The 20,543-nt window shown below is 50.4% G+C and overlaps 1 protein-coding gene across 3 annotated transcripts in view; it reads right to left on the reverse strand.

Moving 5' to 3' along the window:
- Positions 1–20,543, reverse strand: part of RAB3IL1 (RAB3A interacting protein like 1) — a 35,012-nt gene extending 14,469 nt beyond the window's left edge. The window contains exon 1 of one of the 3 annotated variants that reach the window (XM_039253549.1): positions 19,987–20,543. In XM_039253549.1, coding sequence (XP_039109480.1) covers positions 19,987–20,015 — 29 coding nt within the window. In that variant the 5' untranslated portion in view covers positions 20,016–20,543. Of the gene's footprint in view, positions 1–2,815; positions 2,868–5,442; positions 5,623–19,986 lie in introns of those variants that run through there. The other 2 variants (XM_039253548.1, XM_039253550.1) reach the window with 2 other exon arrangements.

Consider the following 20,543-nt stretch of genomic DNA (forward strand, 5'->3'; position numbering starts at 1 on the left):
GAAATATAGCTCCACCCATTGAGGGAGCAAGGCTGGGAAAGAAGAATGACTGCTTCCCAGGGAGGAGGCCTGCCCTCCTGTCCCTGAAGCCCTCCTGCCCCTGAAGCCCCCAGGCCGTACTTTGAAGAAAGTCTGAGCCTGTAGACCCTTGCAATTTAGGCCCACAGGCTTGCGAATCCAGAATCCAAGCCCCGCAGGGTAATCAAATCCCAGAGCTGTGAAGTGACCTGTTCCAGATCACACAGCTTGTCAGCAGCCCGGGATCCTCCCCTCCCCACCCCCTAGCATCCTGCCTGCTACAGAGACACAGCCCTCCATCGCTGGGAGGTTGGGGGAATCTCATTTCATTCCTGAGGGGTCCGTCAGAGGCCGGCCCTCCCTAGAGATAAGTATGATTGGCCCCATCTGTCAGATAGGGAAAACTGAGACCAGGGGGCTAGACCAATGTCATGTGGCCACTTAGTGGCAGAAAACTAGCCTAGAACTCACTTTCTGGCCTTTGCTGACCAGGCCCCAAGTGCCCAGCACTGGGTTAGCTGCAGACACCCAAGGCGCTGTCCTCACGCCTCAGAGCAGGCTTGGCGACCAAGACTGTGGATGTGGGAAACTGTGGGGGATGGGGAGGGGGGTATCCCAGTTATGGGGGGGCGCTGCCTCTGGTTCAGAGTTCAGGGCTCTTGCTCACGGAGTCCCCAGGAAAAGGGCACGCCTGTGCTCCTGCAGAGTCCTGCCCATGCCACCCATCCGGGGAGGGCAGCCCTGGGCCCAGGGCCAAGGGGGCGAACCGGCACCAGGACCTAGCTATCGACAGCTGCCATCCCTCCTCACCTACTGGTGAGAAAACGAAACTCCAGACACACTGACAGCTTAGCCAGGGCCACTGACTCCTGACCCCCGACACCTCGTACTCTAGAATGCAGTGCTTGGGGCGCCTGGGTGGCTCAGTCGGTTAAGCGTCCAACTTCGGCTCGGGTCATGCTCTCACTGTTCGTGGGTTCAAGCCCTGCGTCCGGCTCTGTGCTGACAGCTCAGAGACTGGAGCCTGTTTCAGATTCTGTGTCTCCCTTTCTCTCTGACCCTCCCCGGCTCACGCTGTCTCTCTCTCTCTCTCTCTCTCTCAGAAATAAACAAAAAAACATTTTTAAAACAATTTTTTTAAATGCAGTGTTCAAAGGGACCCCAAAACTCTGCCTCTCATTTCCAGGTCCAGCTCCTCCTCCTGCCCCCTATGCTATCCATCTGCATTTATAAAGCACCTAGTAGGTACTCTACGTGAGGCCTTAGGGCTCCAAATGCACTTGCAAAAGGTGTATTATGTTGAGGATCATGGCCAAGGGGTGGGGTGGGGAGGTCAGCTTGGCAGCCTGGTCCATTCAGAAGGCTCTTGGGAATAGGGCAGAGAGGCTGGACTAGAGGTCTTCTCCAAGACCTTGAGTCTTTTTGGCGACTTTGTCTTTAAAGAGAGCGTCTATCTACTGATGGCTCCCAGCCCTGTCTGTCTGGCCGTGGCCTGGATGCCTCCAGGGAAGGGCACCCTGAGCCTGAATCACGCCTGGATCAGCTGCTCATTTCATCCAGAGACCCAGAGAAGAGAGGCCATGCTCTCAAGATCCCACAGCAACTCAGTGACTGTGTTTTGCCTGGGTGCCCCCAACACATAGGGTCACAAGCTTCTTCCTGAAGAGGCTCCCCCGTAAACACAGTTAACCCCAGGCAAGGATTGCGCTAACCTCACCAGGTTCCACATAACCACTTTTTCCGGAAACTCACTCTTCTTGGGCGGGGGCGGGGGGGGGGGGTGATTACATTTCCAAAGAACACAGGCTCTGCTTCAACTTTCACCCTTTTAAGAGTCTCACCCCCACTCTCTCCACGCCTCACCTCTACCAGGAGCCCTTTCTCTCAGCACCCCCTGCTGGGGACAAAGCCCCACTGCTCCCTAGCATCTCAGCTCAAGCTTTGCTAGGTGCCTCGGAGTAAAGTGGACCCGGCCCACATTAAAAACCTCTCCAGCCCGCCAGTGCCCTGTGTGGCTTCCCTCATTCCCCAGCTGTGGCTGGAAAGGAGCCCTGCCTGGGACCACCCGTTGGCCCAGTTCTTTACAGGAAATACAACCCACCCCACTCTGGCCACATCTCTTCCAGGACCTGGCCTTTCCAGGCCATGGGGAAGAGGAAGTGTTTGCCCAAGTTCCTGACAAGACCACAGCCTTCCTGCACATCCAAGGCGGGGGTCCCATGCCAGGTCGGCCAGAGACTGGGCTCACCCCGGGAGCCAATAAACAGTCCTGGGGGCTGGGGCCACGAAGCCGGGCCCCAGGGCTGTGCTGTCCTCCTTCAGGCTGCAGGGAGGTCCCACCCCACACCTCCGACCCTGGCCCGATCAAGCAGCCCCAGATGGAGATTCATCAACTTACTAGAGATCTTGGCAGAGACCCAGCCCCCTGTCCCCCACTGCACTGCTTTCCAAAGGTTCCTTCGGGCGGGGGAGGGGGGGTACCCCAGACTTACTCTGGCTTGCAGCGCCACCCCACCCCCATCCCCCGCCTTCTCACTTGCGCTCCAGATGAGCTAGGAATTGGCGCCGTCCCTCCGGGAAGGTCTGCCGCCCACCCTTCACACTCCCACCCACAGAGAGACGCCCGACCGCTCCCCGCCGAGTGTCCTTCCATCTCCGCTGCCAGTTGACTCGCCCGTACTCGTGCTACCGGGGGCCCTCCGCCGCGGGCAGGGTGCACACACGGCAGCGACCCCCCGCCCCCGGGGGGCTGCCGCGGCCCGAGCCGGCGCCGTGCGGCGAGCGCGCGCGGACCTACCCGCTCCACATCCCGGCGCCGCCGCGAGCTCCCTGCGCCGCCCCGCGCCGCGTCCCCGCCCGCCGCCTGTCAGTCCCTCCCGCAGCCCGGCCGGCCGCGCGGCCCCCGGCCCAGCCCGCCCCTGCCCTCGGCGGGTCACGTGGCCGAGGGGGTGGCCCGAGGACACGTGCCCGGCCCCGCCCCTCCGCCGGCGGCGCGCCCCGGGTCGGTGCGCCCTCGCGGGGGGGCGGGGGGAGGAGCCCGAGCCCCGTGTCCTGCGGCCCGCGTCGCGCTCCGCAGCTCGCCGCCGACCCGTCTCTGGTCCCCCGCGGCATCAAGAACCTTGGCGAATTGTCACGAGAGCCAGCTGACACTCTCCCACGCCCACACTCCCCCCGCCCCGGGCAGCACTCCACCCCTCTTCCTTGGGCTCCCCGCTCTGCACACATCCTGCAGGGTGGGAAAGGGGCCGGGGCCCCAAAACAAGTTTTCTCGGGTTTACTCTGGGTGCTTACCCGCTCATCCCAAGGAATGACCCACCTTTGGCCCAAGTCTTCGATCCCAGGCACCACCCACCACCACCCCCCAACTACCACGGAAAGGGGCCTTTCGGTCTTGTTCTGAGCATTCCCTGCCCAGCTCTTCCCTGCCTTTGCCCAACATCTATAGTCTGGGGAAATGCACCCCCACCACGCACATCCATCTGGTCTCAATCCTCTGCAAAAGCTTTTCCTGCATCCCAGACCACTAGTCTTCCTGATCCTGAGTCTCTCCATCCCTCTGTCACCCATCCTGAACCCTGATCACTGGCCTCTACTTAAGCCTGGGGCTGGATCCAGTGAAAGTATAGCTCTTCTCTCTTGCCAGGGACAGTAGTTTCCACCATCCATGTCTAGGGAGTCCTGAGAGGCCAGGAGGAAGGAGGTGCTTCCCTTCCAGAAGCTTCCAGAACTCGGGGCACTATTCTTCCAAGCCCACAGAGCTGAGGCCCCAGACTTGAATTTGTCAGGTCTTCATTCGGGGACACACAGTTCTTTCATTCATCCATTTGTCCATTCATTCATGTACCCCCTCTGAACACAAACTGTGGACCATACAAGGGCTAGGGATCCAAAGGGAAATTGCAGACGCGTGCTCTGTTATCCTGGGGCTCCAGTGTGGAAGGGTGATGGGAGGGTGGGAGACATACTCATAAGGACTTCCACTTCCAAGGTCACTGCTTGCCCAGGGCATACCTTGCTAAGTGCATGGCGTCCTCGCCAAAAGTAGAAAACGATACTGCTTTTTCTAGGTGGGCACAGCCCATGCCAAGGTACAGGACTTGGTGAGTGGAGGGCAGGCTGGGTTTCATGCCTTGCTCACTCACTCCCTTGGCTGGACCTTGTGCAGTGAACCACCTGGGCAGGCCACTGTGACATCCCTTCTGACCTCCCTGAATCATTCTACCCAGGCCTCCCACGCCATTCACTCTTCAGGGGCAATCGTTTCCCCAACTGTGGTTTCTCAAGGTCAAGGACCAACTCCTTCTTGGTGCAGTGTTTCTCCACCTACGCCAGCCTAGCCCACGGTCTGGCCCAAAGCAGATGTCATCATCTGTTTGTTGCCTTGAATCCTGTACCAAATAAGCGTTGAGCAACAGTGGTCTTCCCAGCCCTTGCTCTGTTCATTATTTAGGGGCAGGAGACACAAATGGAGCTCAGGACAGGGCCCTTACCCTCCAAGACTTCATAAAGCCCGGGGCAGGAGATAAGACCTGGTCCAAGTCACAGTAACCCAGACTGGTGGGAGATAAGGCCTGGAAGGGGTGTCAGCCCAGAGGAAGAGTCCTTAGCAGGACAGGGGATGGCTAGAGGGCTGTGGAGGCCCTTAACCGAGGCCTCCAAGGAAAAATGTGGGGTCACCACTCTGGGAGCACTGACACCCAATTACTACCAAAAACTATCACGTCATCTATACATCCAGTGATCTTGGATTCCCAGGTCTCCCTAGCTCCTCCCACAACCCAGTGAGCTCTGCTCCTCAGCTGAAAAGGATAGGCTCAGAGAAGTTCAGGAGCCTACTTGATATCACACAGCCGGGGGGTTGGGGGGGCTGAGACCCCTTACACCAGTTTTCTGGAAGGACAGCCCAGAAACCCAGAGAACTCACTAGAAGCTGCAGCTGCGTGCAGTCAGGCAACAACAGGGGAGCCTACGGGAGGCCTGGCCGGCAGGTAGGGAGGCAGAAGTGAACGGTGTGTCCTCTGCCTTCAAGCCACTGCCCTTCTCCTCCCTGCCATCGCCATCCCCATCTGGCAGCCTTGACCCCAGGCCGTTGGCTGGAAACAGATGAGGAGAAGGAAACTGCCAGCTTCGATGACCCCGGGCCTGGTTCCGAACTCAGGTCTGTCCTCACTCAGCTCACTGTGTGACCCAGGAAATGTGGCTTGCCCCCTCTGAGCCTTAGACTCTGCATCGGTACAACCACCAAGTAAGACAATCAGGGTCACCCCTTGGCACCGACCTTGTAGGAGGGTCATGAAATTCCCCATGACTGCATGCCAGTCCCTGACAGGAGCCTGGCCTCTTACCTGGGCCTCCTCCCCAACGCCCCTACAGAGTGGCAAGAATCCCCGGCCTTTTTCTCCACGATCAAGGTCACTAGCTCACCTGTCTGTGTCCCAAGTCTCCTCTCCCAAGTTCCCCTCAAGTGCAGGTCCCAGAGCTGATGGAGCGTGGCGGTCAGCCCCGGAGCTCATCGCCAGGAACGCGGGGCACGTCCCTCGGGCAGGACACCTTGGTGTGCTCCTTGGGGCGTGCATGCCAAGGCCAGCCTGAAGGCCCCTGCGGAGACTGTGAGGCGGGAGGGCAACAGAAGCCCTTCTCCCCCACCCCCCTTGGGCTGAGCCTCGGGCTAACCTTTGCTATCTCTGAGGAGCAGCGTCCTGGGAGGGAGGCCCCTCCCAGCAGGCCTCTATCTCCTGAAACCCCGTAATTATTAACTCCCATGGCTCTGCGGGCCACGGAAAGCTCTGGGGCCCTCCTTCCTGGGCTCTGGGCCAGGAAAGGTGAGACACCCTGAGGGGTCGTGGGAACTTTCCTTCACATGCCCAAGGCCCCAGGCTTTCACTAGGCCTGAAGACAGAGCTGTCTGTCCCCTCCCTGGCGGGGCTGGTGAGTTGGAAAGAGCCCGTCCAGCCCAGGCGGTGAGGTCTGGGGCAGGAACCTCCCCCCGCCCCTCCCCCCATCCCTAGCTTTGATACCCCCTTAAAACTCGCAACCACCAGCAAACAGGGACACCTCAGTGTAGCAGTGGGGAACGCAGGCCCAGTGTCGGACAGGCCGGATTCAAACCCCACTTCTAGACTATAAGCCTTTGGGCATGTTAGTTTCTGGGCCTCAGTTTCCCCAACTATAATATGGACTCTCACCCTCTAAGGGCACACCAGGCCAGCTCCTACTGCCCGGACATGCCCTACCCACTGCTTGACTCACACAGTGTCCTCTACAGCACATCCTACCCCTGCTGATAAATCTCCTTTACAGGTACCCCCTCCACCAGCAAGCCTTCCCCTGTGGCATGGGGGTGGAGCCGTCAGACAGATGTCCACCTTGCGTCATGACGATTGGCCCTGTTGGACACCCCCACCAGAACTGAGTGAGCCCGTTGGTCAGAGGCTGGCCCGCACTCACCACCAAATCCTCAGTACCCCCTTGTCTGAGACAGGGTCAGCCTCAGTCTACCCAGGATGGTTTGAGTGTTCCACCCTGTCTCATTTGGCTTTGAAATCTAATCTTGGTTCTGCTGTCCCTTGGCTGTGTGGCCTTGGGCGAGTCACCTCACCTCTCTGGGACTCGGTTCCCTCATCTGTAAAATGGGAACGATCGTCCCCTGTGAAGTTGCGAACATCACAGAAGGTAATGTTCGTGAAGGGTCTGCCACCCTTGAAATGAGAGTTTCCTATTCCTTTCTCCCTCGCCATCTCTCTTCTTTCCTGTCAGCCTCTGAGGTCCCTGTGGGGAAGAAGCTGCCAGTTCCTGACTAGCAGTCACACCCCCAGCCCTGCCCTGCGGATAACAATATCTCAGGCTTTGGGCTTCGAAGCTCTCCGCCTAATGCAAACCAGATGCTGGCCTTGCCTTTCCTGGCAGTGAATTTTCCATGGCCTGCTCCCACCCCCTTCCTGTTTTGCTCCTCACTGATCCCCTGCTAAATTCTCCCGTGCCCCCACCTTCCTCTGCGGGGCAACCTCTGGGCCCACCTGGAAGCAATTAATGGAAAACAGGAAGTGTGGAGGGGGGGAGGGGAAGGTCTCTCCATCACCCCAACATGGCACGAGCGGAAAGGAGCCGGTGACAAAATGTGTCAGTGATAGTCCCTCACTGCCAAGCACTGGCCAACCCCTCAGGGAGGAAACGGAGCCAGAACTGCTTTAGGGACCATAGAGAAAAAACTGCTACTTTCTGCACATCTAGGCATAGCTGGGACTTCATGGGGCGCTTCAAGGGCCTTGTCCTTGGCTGTGACTTAGAAAATTCAGAGCCAGAAGAGGCCCAGGCCCCTCCTGTTGCAGATGAGGAAACTGGCTTGGAGGCTCGTCCAGGGTCACTGGTGAGTCAGAGCCAAGGGGCAGCTGGGCCTGAGACTGCTTGCCAGTAAAAGTTGCTCCCCGATGTCACTTCCCGGGCTTGCTATCTCATCATCCCCGCGGCCCTTCCCCGGCCCCTTCCCCGGCCCCTTCCCCGCCCCCCCCCCCCCCCGCACGCAGGGAGCCCTGGGCCCCATCACGAGGATGCTCACAAGGCCACCCGCAGCACCTGGCCAGGCGACCTGATCTTCCCCACCAGAACCTGGGCCCTGGGAAGGGAGGCCGTGGGCAAGCCCAGGAGTGTGCAAGTCTTGAGCTCTACCTTTATCCTCAGCCCCGTGAACCCCCTCGGGGCATCCAGGGCCAGCCCTCCATCCATTTCCCCCCCGGCAAACAACGGCCAAGGGCTCCTCCAGGGCTGGGCTCGGGCAGCCCCTCCCTCCGCCAGCTGTGCTCAGTATTTGGACAACTGGATGGAATGTTTTGCAGCTACAGTCCACCCAGGGTCCCTGAGCTCAGATTTCAAGAGGGGCGGGGAGAGGATGCTGGCTCTGGGGAGAGGGAAAGAGGCTCAAGAGGTCAAATAGGAGTCTGGCGCACCTCCCCCGCCGTCCCCAGCCCCTGACGCCCTGCCCAGGCCTGACCAAGACCACTGGCTGGCCAGCCCCAGGGTGGTGGGGAGATGGAGTGAGCCTCAGACCCCGGAGAGGAGGCCAGAGCAGAAGGTGGAGGCAACCAAATGACGTCAGAGATTTGGTGGGGCCAACCTGGTGAAGTCAGGCCCTGGAGACGGGAGGGGCCAGGCCCAGGGCGGCACTTTGAGAACACTAAGATTGCTAAGATTCCACCACAGAGATGCGTCCATCTGCTACTATCCCCATTTTACAGATAGAACAATTGAGGTCCAGAGAGAGTAGATCACCCCAGGTGATGCAGCATGCTGCGTGTAGAGCTAGAACCCAAGCTCCAGATCCCAAGTTCACGCTTCTCATTATTCTCCTGTTCCCACACTCACCTCCAGCCCGGAGACACACGCACCCCAGCCACTGAATCATCATCCTTCCTCTTCCTTAAAAGACACAGACAAGGGGCACCTGGGTGGCTCAGTCAGTTAAGCGTCTGACTTTGGCTCACATCATGCATGGTCTCACTGCTTGTGCTTTCGAGCCCCGCGTCGGGCTCGGTGCTGATGGCTCAGAGCCTGGAGCCTGCTTTGGATTCTGTGTCTCCCTCTCTCTGCTCCTTCCCCACTCACACTCTCTCTCTCTTTCTCTCTCAAAAATAAGTAAACATTAAAAACAACACACAGACAGGATAACCTACGCAAAGGGATACTGCAAGTTCACAAAGAGAACCCACAGACGCCAGGCTCGCTGCCAGCTTCTGAGAGCATTAACCTACTTGCGGACAAAGGGCGGAGGCTCTGGTAGCCAGAATTCCTGCACCTTCTCCCACCTTGAGGCCAGAGGTCTCCCAGATTCCCCAACACAGCTGCTCAGGCCTCCCAGAGCCCCTTGAATAAGGCTGACAAGATGCACAAGTCCTAGACCCAACTATACGGAAGACAGTTTGAGGGTCAGAAACTGAAAGGTTTCTCTTTGCTCTACTTGACTCACCATCACGTTGCGGGTGCTGATGGCAAGGAACAGGAGGCTCCAGTGGACCCCTTTGGAGACTTAAATATTTCCCAGCAATAAAACCTTTGGTGCTCACTTGAAGAAAGGAGGAAGGGGATTCCTTTGAGCCCAGATGGGTGTGGGAGTCCCACCAAGGTGCCTGGGGGCCTGGGCTAGATTCCTGGAGGTGGAACCTGTTTGGCCACTCCCAGCTCCTGAGCAGGAAAGTTCTCCACCACCTAATGGAATTCGAGAACCAACCACACCTTCAGAGGCAGATGTGGCTAGAGGGGGTAGGTTGGCCCGACCTCACTTCCTTCCAAAATGATGGGATGAGGCAGGACTGTAACAGGATCTTTTTTTAAGCTTATTTATTTTTTTAAGTAATCTCTACACCCAGTGTGGGGGCTCAAACTCAAGACCTTGAGATCAAGAGTTGCATGTTTCTCCGACTGAGCCAGCCAGGCGCCCCTGTGCCGGGATCTGTACATTTGACTGATTTAGTTCACCCTCAAACCACCCAGTGTGGTCCTTCATTGCTTTCTGTTCCCATCTCAATGATGGAGGAATGGAGACAGGTGAAAAGATTTGGCAACAGTGAGCAAGTGAAAGAATTAGGATTTTAATCCACGTTGTCTAACTCCAAAAGGTACGTGAGGCTTTTTTGAGAAAAGAGGGCTTGAAGAATAGGCATGATTTAGGGGCACCTGGGTGGCTCAGTCGGTTAAACGCCCAACTTCGGCTTAGGTCATGATCTCACGGTTCGTGGGTTCGAGCCCCACGTCGGGCTCTGTGCTGACAGCTCACTGAGGGCCTGGAGCCTGTTTCGGATTCTGTGTGTGTCTCTCTCTCTGACCCTCCTCTGCTCATGCTGTCTCTCTCTCAGAAATAAATAAAACATTAAAAAATTTTTTAACAAAAAAAGAATAAGCAGGATTTAAATAATACAGAATGGAGGATGGGCATTCTATGCCAAGGAACACCAGGAACAAAGCCTTGGCGGTGGGACAGAGCAGGGCACAGGAGAGAGAAGCCAACTCTCCCCTTTGGCTGGAGCTCAAGCTGATTTGGGGGACACTAGAGAAAAGACTGGACAGGCAGTCTCAGAATGAATCACAAAAAGCATTGGAGGCCAAGTTAAAGAGTTTGGACTTTATTCTAAAGGCTCCAAGGAGACAGTTAAACATTTTTGAGCAGAAGAGTGAAGTGAGCAGAGCCCTGCTATGGGAAGATTAGATTGGCAGCAGTGTGCATAGAAAATAGAAGTGAACTTATCAAATATCCTGAGAGGTAAAGGCTTTCTAAACTTAGATGCATTTGAAGAGACCTCAAAAGGAAAAATCAATAGATCCGTTTCCATTAAAATTTAAAACTTCTCCATCTTCCTCCTTTCACCAAAAAATAACCAAAATTAAAAGGCAAATAGCCTAGGGAAAATATTCCCAGCAAGTGGCAATCTTTCATATATAAAGAATTCTCAAAAATCAATAAGAAAAGAAAAAGAAATAAGAGTCTGGCAAACATGTTCATTCATTCAATCATTTATTCAAGCAACATGTAATGAACATCTGTGCCAGGTGCTGAGAAAATATTAGTGGACAAGACAAAATTTTAAAATATATATAGACTGATGAAATCAAATAGAGAAACCAGTAAAAGACCAGCACATATCTGGAGCTCTGATGTTCAGATACACCCTTGCTGATCAGTGGGGAATGGAAGGGGCCATAAAATACATCATGTAGGAACAACTGATTGAGCCTATGTAGATAAAATAATTGGAACGCTATCTCACACTATGTGGAGAAATTAATTCCAGATAGATTAAATGTGGGAGAAAAACTCTTAGAAGAAATTTTAGGAGAACACCTTTTTTTATTTCAGAGAAAGGAAGGATTGCTAAGTAATTTCTACACCCAAAGTGTGGGGCTTGAACCCATAACCTCAAGGTCAAGAGTCATATGCTCTACTGACAGAGCCAGTAGGTGCCTCACGAAAGGAAGGATTAAAAAAAAAAAAAAAGACATAAAGGGGCAACTGGGTAGCCCAGTTGGTTGAGTGTCCGACTTCAGCTCAGGTCATGATCTTGCAATTTGTGGGTTCAAGCCCCACATCGGGCTCTGTGCTGACAGCTAGCTCAGAGCCTGGAGCCTGCTTCAGATCCAGTGTCTTCCTCTCTCTCTCTGCCCCTCCCCTGCTCATGGTCTGTCTCTCTGTCTCTCAGAAATAAATAAACATTAAAATTTTGTTTTAATTTAAGAAAAAAAAAGACATAAAAAGTGCTAACCATAAAAGAAGACTGATAAATCCAACTACATTAAAACTGAGAACTTCTTTTCATCAACTGACACCATAAAGTAAATAAAAAGATGAGCCCTCGGGGGCCTGGGTGGCTCAGTTGGCTAAACGTCCAACTTCAGCTCAGGTCAAGATTTCACGGCTCAGGAGTTCAGGCCTCTGTCGGACTCCGTGCTGACAGCTCAGAGCCCGAAGCCTGCTTTGGAATCTCCCTCTCTGCCTCTCCCCTGCTTTCATTCTGTTTCTCTGTCAAAAATAAAAACATTAAAAAATAATAATAATCAATAAAAAGATGAGCCACAACCAACAAAGTTGTAGTATCTAGAATATAAAAGAAACAGGAACTCCCCAGTCAATAAAAAATATATAAAATAACTAGAAAAATGGGCAAAAGATATGAACATGCATTTAATAGAAGAAACATGACAAATGGCCAATAAGAGTTTGAAAAGATTCTCTAACCTAATCACATTGGTTATCAGGGAAATTAAAGTAAAACCACAACAAGATAGCATCTTACCATTCACCAGGATTGGCAAAAATTAAGAAATCTGGTAATACCAAGAGATGAACAAAACGCACACCCATCCACAACAACCACAGCGTTGGTAAGAGTGTAAATTGTAACTGCTTTGGTAAACAATTTGGCATTCCCTTCTAGAATCGAACATTGCGCGTGCCGGGACCAAGCAATTCCACTCCAGGGTATATATGCTACAACAATTCTACCACATTTGCACCAGGAAACGTGTGCAAGACTGTTCATAACAGCAATCAAAATGTCCAATGAGCAGGGGCTGGATAAATGCGTTGTGTTATTCGTTGCCTAAAGCCCTGCATCCAATTACCATAAACAGGAGGCTTAAAACAACATGGATTTATCTTCCCACCCTTCTGGAGGCCAGAAGTCCAAAAGCAGGATCACTGGGCCTAAATGAAGATCTCAGTTGGTCCATGCTCCCTTTGGAAGCTCAAGGGGAGAGTTTGTTCCTTGCCTCTTCGGTGTCTGGTGGTAGCTGGGATTCCTTGGCTTGTAGCCACACAACTTCTCCATTATCTTTGCATTGTCTTCTCTTCTTCCATTCTTCCGTTTGTGACAAATCTCTATCTCTCTCCCTCTTATAAGGACACTTGGGGTTGCATTTAGGGCCCACCTGAATTATCCAGGATAATCTCCACATGGCAAAATGTTTAACTTAATCACATTTGCAAAGACCCTGTTTTTATGTAAGGCACGATGTACCCGTTTCAGGGATAAGACTCTGATATCTTGGGAGGTGGAGGGGAGGGCTTTTTTTTTCCCGGTTTTCTGCAGTCTGTCCTCAGTCTATCACACACACAAAATACATTCACCCTATCCCAACATCTCCAAAACTCTTAGCCCATTGTAATGTCAACTCAAGCCCAACATGTCATCTAAATATAATCAGCTCGAAATCCCCAATCGCATGTAAACTAGGTTGTGGTGAGACTCCGGGTAAAATCCATTCTGGGAAAAAAATTCTTCTCCCCGTCTCTGAAGCTAGTAACAAGTCATCTGTTCCCCAAGTATGATGGGATACGCATAGTATAACAGTTACAGACATCTTTACTCCAAAAGGGAGAAAATGGAAAAGAGAAAGGGACTGGTCCCAGGTAATTTCAAACTCCAGCAGGACAAATTCCTCTAGTTTTCAAGGTGTGGGACTAATCCTCTATCACCCACAGTTCTTGCCTCCACATCTGTGGTTCTGGCTCCCAGGTCCAAGATTCCGCCCTCTGGGCTTGAGGTTATTCTCTTTTGTCATTCTTCTTTTTTCTTCACAGTAGGCACATGTTTGAAGCTGAGTCATTTCATAAGCCTATTTCCTGCCTCTAGAATATGGGAGTCCAATAGCCTTCCTTCATTCCATTCTGTCTCTGTCTCTTTCCATCTAAGATGGCGGCGTTTCTGCTGGTATAACTCTCAAAAGCCTTGTGGATCTCCCGTGTATGTCACAGAGATTCACATCATTACAGAGAGTCCTCCACAGATCTTGCCTGGATAATTCTATCTCTTTCTGGTTTCTGCTGAGACGGATGAGTGGATCTATGAGTCACACACTCAATATCCTCACACTAGCAAAAGGCTATTCAACCACACCCATGGCCTTCTCTCCAGAGCACATTTTTCTAAGAGTAAATCGCCTAATTTTAGTATATTTCACAGTTTGCAGAGGCTGCAAATTTCCTTCATGATCATGTGCTGGTTCCCTTTGATGTAACCGTTCTTCCCCTGAGATATCTTTTTCCTCTCTCATTTTATGAAAATCAGCAAGAAAACCAGGCCACAGCTTTAACATTTTGCTTGGAAATCACCTCAGCTAAAATCCAAGTGCATCCCGTACAAGTGCTTCAACAGCGCTTCTCGAAACTCTTCCAGCCTCTACCCAAGAGCCATTCCAAACCCATCTTCACATGTTCAGTGTTTGTCACAGCAGCATATCACTTGATTCCAAAATTTGTATTCATTTGCTACGGCAGTGGAAACAAATTCACACAAACTAGATGGCTTTTAGCAACAGAAATTTATTTCACACCCAAATTTATTTCACTGTGCCCAAATCAAGATGTTGGTAGGTCCATGTCCCCCCTTGAGGCTCTAGGGGACGCCTCTGTTCTTTGCTTTTTCCAGCTCTGGGCAGCTGCTGGCATTCCTTAGTTTCACTCCAATTTCTGTTTCCATTATCACATTGTTTTTCCTCTTCTGTCCATGTCAAATCTCCTTCTTCCTCCTTCTTATAAGCAGGCATGTGATTGAACTTGGGGCCCACCCTGATAATCCAGGATACTATCCACACACCTCAAGATCCTTAACTTAATCACAACTTCAAGGATCCCGTTTTCAATAAAGTACCATCTACAGGTTTCTGGGACCAAGACTTGATATCGTTGGGGGGCTATTTTTCATCCTACCATAGCTCTATTCTTATGATAGAACGTTAAACGCAATGGCAGTGAATGGATACTTATATGTCACTTATTTCACTCCCTACTCCAATGTAAGCTCTGTGAGGACAGGGCCTTGTTTCACTCACCACTGTACACTCAGTCCCCAGAAGAGTGACCACCAGGTAAATGGTACCCAATAAATATTTGCTGAATGAACTACTGAACTGAAGTCAGATGCTTAACCAACCAGCCACCTAGGTGCCCCTCTAAATGAACTACTAAAATGGATATTTATATGAAGAATAACACAAGTAAATAGAAACTTTCATGGTATAACATCAAGTGAAAAAATCAGGATGCAAATTCTTATATATAAGGTAATTATTTTTACGTAAAAATTCTATGCTAAAACAACCTGGGGATGTAGGGAACTCCTGGAGTCCATGACCTCACAAAAGCAGCTGATAAACTGGAAAAACTGGCAAAATCAGCTTTATCAGAATTCTGGAAACAACTCAGAGTTTAGAGCCAACCAGCTGAAGACTTATCAAAAAGTAAACAACGGAGGTGCCCGGGGTGGCTCAGTCGGTGAAGCGTCCAACTCTTGATTTCAGCTCAGGTCATGATCTCACTCTTCATGACATCAAGTCCAATGTCGGGCTCTGCTGACCGTGCAGAGCTTGCTTGGAATTCTCTCTCTCCCTCTCTTTCTGTCTCTCTCTACCCCTCCCCTGCTTGCTCTGCCTCTCTCAAAGCAAATAAATAAACATTTTTTAAAAAGAAATAAACAGCTGAATTTCCGTAAGAAAACTTCATGATAATTTCACTTACTTTTGCTACCTCCCACTCTCCAACTCTGTGGCAGCCTTGAAGACAATAACCTTGAAGATGATATTCCTGGTATGAGTTTCTAGTATTAGAGGAGACAGAACAGACCCCCTACTGAAAGTATTGTGGTTGTTTGTTTTGACCTGTCTGGTGGCTCTCTGAATGTTTGGCTCAAAGGGCTTGCCTTTATTTTGACTAAATCAGAACTCTCCCAGAACCTAGGGGGCATCTGTTGAAAATATATAAAGGCAATTATATTAGGTGCTGCCAAATGGGACAAATGATCACATTTGGAAAAAAAATAACAAGCAAATAAAAAAACTTAGGAAGAAAGGCTGGAGGATGAAATGATTACAGAACAAGGACTCTGAAAAGCTCCTACAGGGGCACCTGGGTGGCTCAGTCAGTCGAGTGTCTGACTCTGGATTTCAGTTCAGGTCATGATCCCAGGGTTGTGGGATGAAGCTTCAGGTCAGGCTCCACACTTAGTGGATTCTCTCCACACTTAAGATTCTCTCTCTCTCTCAGGGCACCTGGGTGGCTCAATCAGTTGAGCGTCCAACTTTGGCTCAGGTCATGATCTGACAGTTTGTGGGTTCGAGCCCTGCGTTGGGCTCTGTGCTGACAGCTTAGAGCCTGGAGCCTTCTTCAGATTCTGTGTCTCCCCCTCTCTCTGCCCTTCCCATCCTCATGCTCTGTCTCTCTCTAATAAAAACATTAAAAAAAAAAAAACTTTAAAAAAAGATTCTCTCTCTCTCCCTCTGACGCTCTGCTCCCTTCCCCTGCTCGTGGGCATGCTCTCTCTCTCTCTCTCTCTCTCTCTCTCTCTCTGTCTTTCTCTCAAAACAAAAACAAAAACAAAAAGCTCATACATATTCCTCAGAATAGCTGGGTACATGCTCAGAAAAGACCTGGGAATGCCCTAAGATCTTACCTCTAGCTGATCACCAGATTCTGTGCAAGCAGGAAATGAGGGCTAAAGCAGAGTTGTAAATTGCACGACTGAGTGCTGAAGGTATTTCCCAATATACATGCAGTGCTCATCTGCAAAGACTGGGAGGTTTTTGTTGTTGCTGTTCTAGCATTCAAGGAAATCCTGTCAAATGAGTAACTGACCACTAAGCTAATGACACAGGGACTTTGATGGCCATGGGCAACAAAAAATAGACTTTACAAAATTAGTTCCTGAAAAGTCACTAAACTAACAAACAACAATTTCTATCACAAGCAGCAAGTCTTAGCATGGTAGGAAATCCTATTCCCAGAGTTGTTTCATTATAATACTCAAAATGTGCAGTTTAGGAAAAAAGGAGCATAATTCATACATTGGGCATTGGGGAGACTGTCCTTGAGGAAGCACAGATATTGGATATAGAAGACAAAGGCTTTGTTTTTTTTTTTCTTTTTTCCCCCTCCCCAGAAGACAAAGGCTTTAAATCAATTATTTAAAATATATTCAAAGATCTAAAGGAAACTATGTGTAAAGAGCTAAAGGAAAACATGATAATCGTATCCCAAAAGAGATTTAATTTAAGCAGACCCAAAGAGATTTATGAGACAACAGCATGCATACGAACAGATGCATAGGGGAAGCGAGTTGATCCTCCATTTCATATGGAATTTTAAGGGACACTATATAGCCAAAACAATCTTGAAACAGAAAAACAAAATCGGAGAACACACACTTCCCCATTTCAAAACTTCTACAGAGCTACACAACCAAAATAGTGTGGTGCTGGCATAAGGATAGACATATAGATTAATGGAATAAAATCAAGAGTCCAGAAATAAACCCATAGATGTATGGGTTTGACATCTATCATCAAGTGATTTTCAACAAGAGTGGCAAGACCATTCAATGCAGAAAAAATAATCTTTTCAAATAATAGTGCTTGGACAACTGGGTATTCAATGTAGAAGAAAGGGGGGGGGCTAGATGGCTCAGTTGGTAGAGCATGTGACTCTTGATCTCAGGGTTCTGAGTTCAAGCCCATGTTGGGTGTAGAGAATTACTTAAAAAGAAAGAAAAAGACTGGGTGCATGGGAGGCTCAGTCAATTAAACATCCGACTTCAGTTCAGGCTATGATCTCACAGTTTGTGGGTTCAAGCCCCACATCAGGCTATCAGCAGAGAGCCTGCTTTGAATCTGCTGTCTCCCTCTTTCTCTTTCTTCCCCTACCCAGCTCGCATTCTCTCTCTCCCTCTCTAAAAAAAAAAAAAAAAAAAAAAAAAAAAAAAAAAAAAAAAAAAAAAAAAAAAAAAAGGAAAAGAAAGAAAAGAAAAAAGAATGAAGTTGAAGTTGGACCCCCTTCCTCTCACCACATACAAAGTTAACTCAAAATAGGTCAAAGGCTACATGTAAGACCTGGAGATATAGAACTATTAGAAAATTTAACAGTAAATTTTCATGACCTTGGATTTGGTAATGATTCCTTAGCTATGACACCAAAAGAACAAAGAACAAAAGAAAAAATAAACTGAACTTTGTCAAGAAAAAAATAAAACTTTTGCACATAAAAGAACATTCTCGAGAAGGTGAAAAGACAAACCAGAGAATGGGAAAAAATATTTGTAAATCATATATATCTTATAAGAGTCAAAGGCCCAGAATATATAAAGAACTCTTAGAACTCAAACAATAGGAATACAATCCAAATAAAAGATGGGCAAAGGACTTGGATAGATATTTCTCAAATGAATACATGCAAATAACCAATAGGCACACGAGAGGTTCAACATCATTTGTTGCTAGGGAAATGCAAATCAAAACCACAAGATTACCACTGCACACCCACTAGGATTGCTTTTTTTTTTTTTTTTTTTAAGGAAAATAACAAGAGTTGCTGAGCAGATGGAGAAACTAGAATCCATCACGCAGTGCTAGTGGGAATGTGAAATAGTACAGCCACTGTGGAAAACAGGCAGTTCCCTGAGAAATTAGCCAGAGAGTTACCATGTGATCCAACAATTTCACTCCTAGGCATACACCCCAAAGAACTGAACGTTTAAAGAAAAACATGCCTATACATATATATAGTAGATTTTTTAAAAAATGGAAACAATCCAGATGTCCATCAACTGAGAAAGGAATAAACAAACTGTGGTATATCCATACAGTGGAATATTATTCAACCCAGAAAGGAATAAAGCCCTGGCGATACTACAGTGTAGCTGAACCTTAAAAACATGATGCCAAGTGACAGATGCCAGACATAAAAGGACAAATATTCTTTGATTCCATTGATATGAAATGTCAAGGAAAGGCAAAGCCATAAAGACAGAAGCAGATCGATGGCTACTAGGGATGGGAGAAAGGGGTGAATTGGGAATGACTGCAAAATAGGTACTGAGTTTCCATTCGGGTGAGAAAAATGTTCCAGAATGACTGGCAATGGTTCAGTGAAGTAAAAGCCACTGAATTAATTGTACATGTACGATGGTTACAGTGGTGAATTTTATGGGGTGTGCATTTTACCTCCATGTTAAAAGACAGGAAGGAAATACATCAAAATGATCATCTTTGGCGATCTCGTGTTTTTCACTGCGCTGCATTTTCCTAGCCGTCTACAATAAGCCTGCAGTACCACGATCAACTTAAATCTCTCTCGTTGCTGTGGGAAGCAAATCTCTCAAACTGTCATACGCACACAGACCTCCTGGGGATCTTGTTAAAGTGCAGATTCTGATCGAGTGGTCTGGGGCGGGGGACCTGAGAGTCTGCATTTCCAGCAAGCTTCCCCAGACCTCCCTTTGAGCAGCCAGGCTCCAGAAATCAGCAGCCCAAGGTCCACGGAAGCTAAAATGCCAGCACAGAGAAGACTCTTGCTTCTGGACGCCCTCCCCCGGGGGCCTACGGAGTGTAGGACCCACTGACGTTTATCCGAAATTCAGATGTAACTGCTGCCCTCTTGTTTCTATTTGCTGACTCTGAAACCCCAGCCTGCAGTGGAGAAGGGGTGGAGCTGTGGTTGTCCAAGCAACCTGTGTCTGAGATACTTCAAGACCACTCAAGGCAGCTTGCTTGATGGTCCCGTTGACCTAGTGACAGTCACCAACACGGCTTACTCCCCATCTGAGCCACCCTTGGGTCATCCTCCCCGACTACCCTTGGGTCTGTTCCACCCAGCTGGCCACCTCCTGAGAAAGGCTCCCCCTGGAAACTGGCACACGGACTCTCACCTGATCTGGCCACCTGGTCCGGCAGCCCACGGAGCAGCAGCATCCCCTCCAGGACACCGCTGTCAGGCAGCCTTACCAACCGACCAACTCGGGGTCAGTACCCGAGAGCCAGGAGGTAGTCTGCACAGTGGCTACTGGAACGGCTCTGAGACTCAGGTTTGAGTGGAGGCTTGGACAAGGTACTTACCTTCTCTCTGGGCTTTGCCACCTACCTGTCACAGGTGGATAATGCTTCCTAATCCCCAGTTCTGATGATGAGATGAAATCATTTCTCAATAGCGCTTAGTGCTCTGCCTGGCACCCAGTAAACGCTCAGGGTATTGGGGAAACCATAGTTTTTTCTCTTCCTCTCCCACAATGCCCAGCACAGCGCTAGGCACGGCTGACATGTAGCATGAGCTCGTGGGAGCTGAACAGCAGGAACATTCTGGAGCAGTGAAGAGACACACTGCTCTGACCTAGACGCATGACCTACTCACATCTCCCAGCTCTGCCTCGAATTCTTTGTGACCTGAGGTAAGTCCATTTCTTTCTCTAACGCCTCGGTGTCTTTGGCTGCAAAGTAAGCCGCTGGAGAAGCGGCCATCTGCGCTCTCTAGCAGCGTGTCGAGCTGTTAATGTGCCCATTCCACAGATCAAGAAGCCTGAGGCTACTGACTTGTAATGAAGAGGCACCTAGGCCTTAAACCCAGCCCGGTACTCCCACCGTGGAATTCTCCCTCTTCTCACGTGCCCATTAGCCCCAGTTCTAAGCCGGTGGGGAAGGGGGTTGTGGATGGGGTCTCTGCCTCACCTGGCTGGCCTCAGTGGGGCAGAGTCCATGGGCGCCGGGCAACTCGGAGATCCCAGCGTTCTCCGTGAGGCTGTGGTGAATCCTCTTGCCTTTAGTACCCGGCAGAGCTGGCTTTGGTCTATTCCGTGCTATTCCATTGTCATTGTCAGGACTGGGCTTGGTGGAGCTGGACCCAGCGTGTCCCGGCCTCTCCCTGCCTCTCCCAGTTCCCGTTGCCTTTCTGCAGGAGTCAGAGCTTATGTGTTCATCTCTTGGGATGTCGAGTCTACCCAGCCCTTCAGGGATGGGGGCTGCTGGCCTTGGTGCAGAGATGTTATCAGTACTGCTTACGGGCCCCAGGCTGGCAGGGTCCCTCCCCTCCCCTGACCAGATATGCCAAGCTCCCTCCCTTTCCTCTCCTGGCTTCTGCCCCGTTCTTTCTGTGATTGGCCCAAGAGAGGGGTGTGGGCCGGCAGATACACTACATAGAGCCTGGAGGCAGCATCCAGGGCTGGCTGGGCCACCCCAGGACGCCCTGCCCACTACCCCCAGCCAAGCTGGGTCCTCTGCTTCCTGCC

The sequence above is a fragment of the Hyaena hyaena genome, unplaced genomic scaffold (assembly GCF_003009895.1).
Source record: "Hyaena hyaena isolate Hyena2069 unplaced genomic scaffold, ASM300989v1 scaffold_456, whole genome shotgun sequence".
Classification (NCBI taxonomy): Eukaryota; Metazoa; Chordata; class Mammalia; order Carnivora; family Hyaenidae; genus Hyaena; species Hyaena hyaena.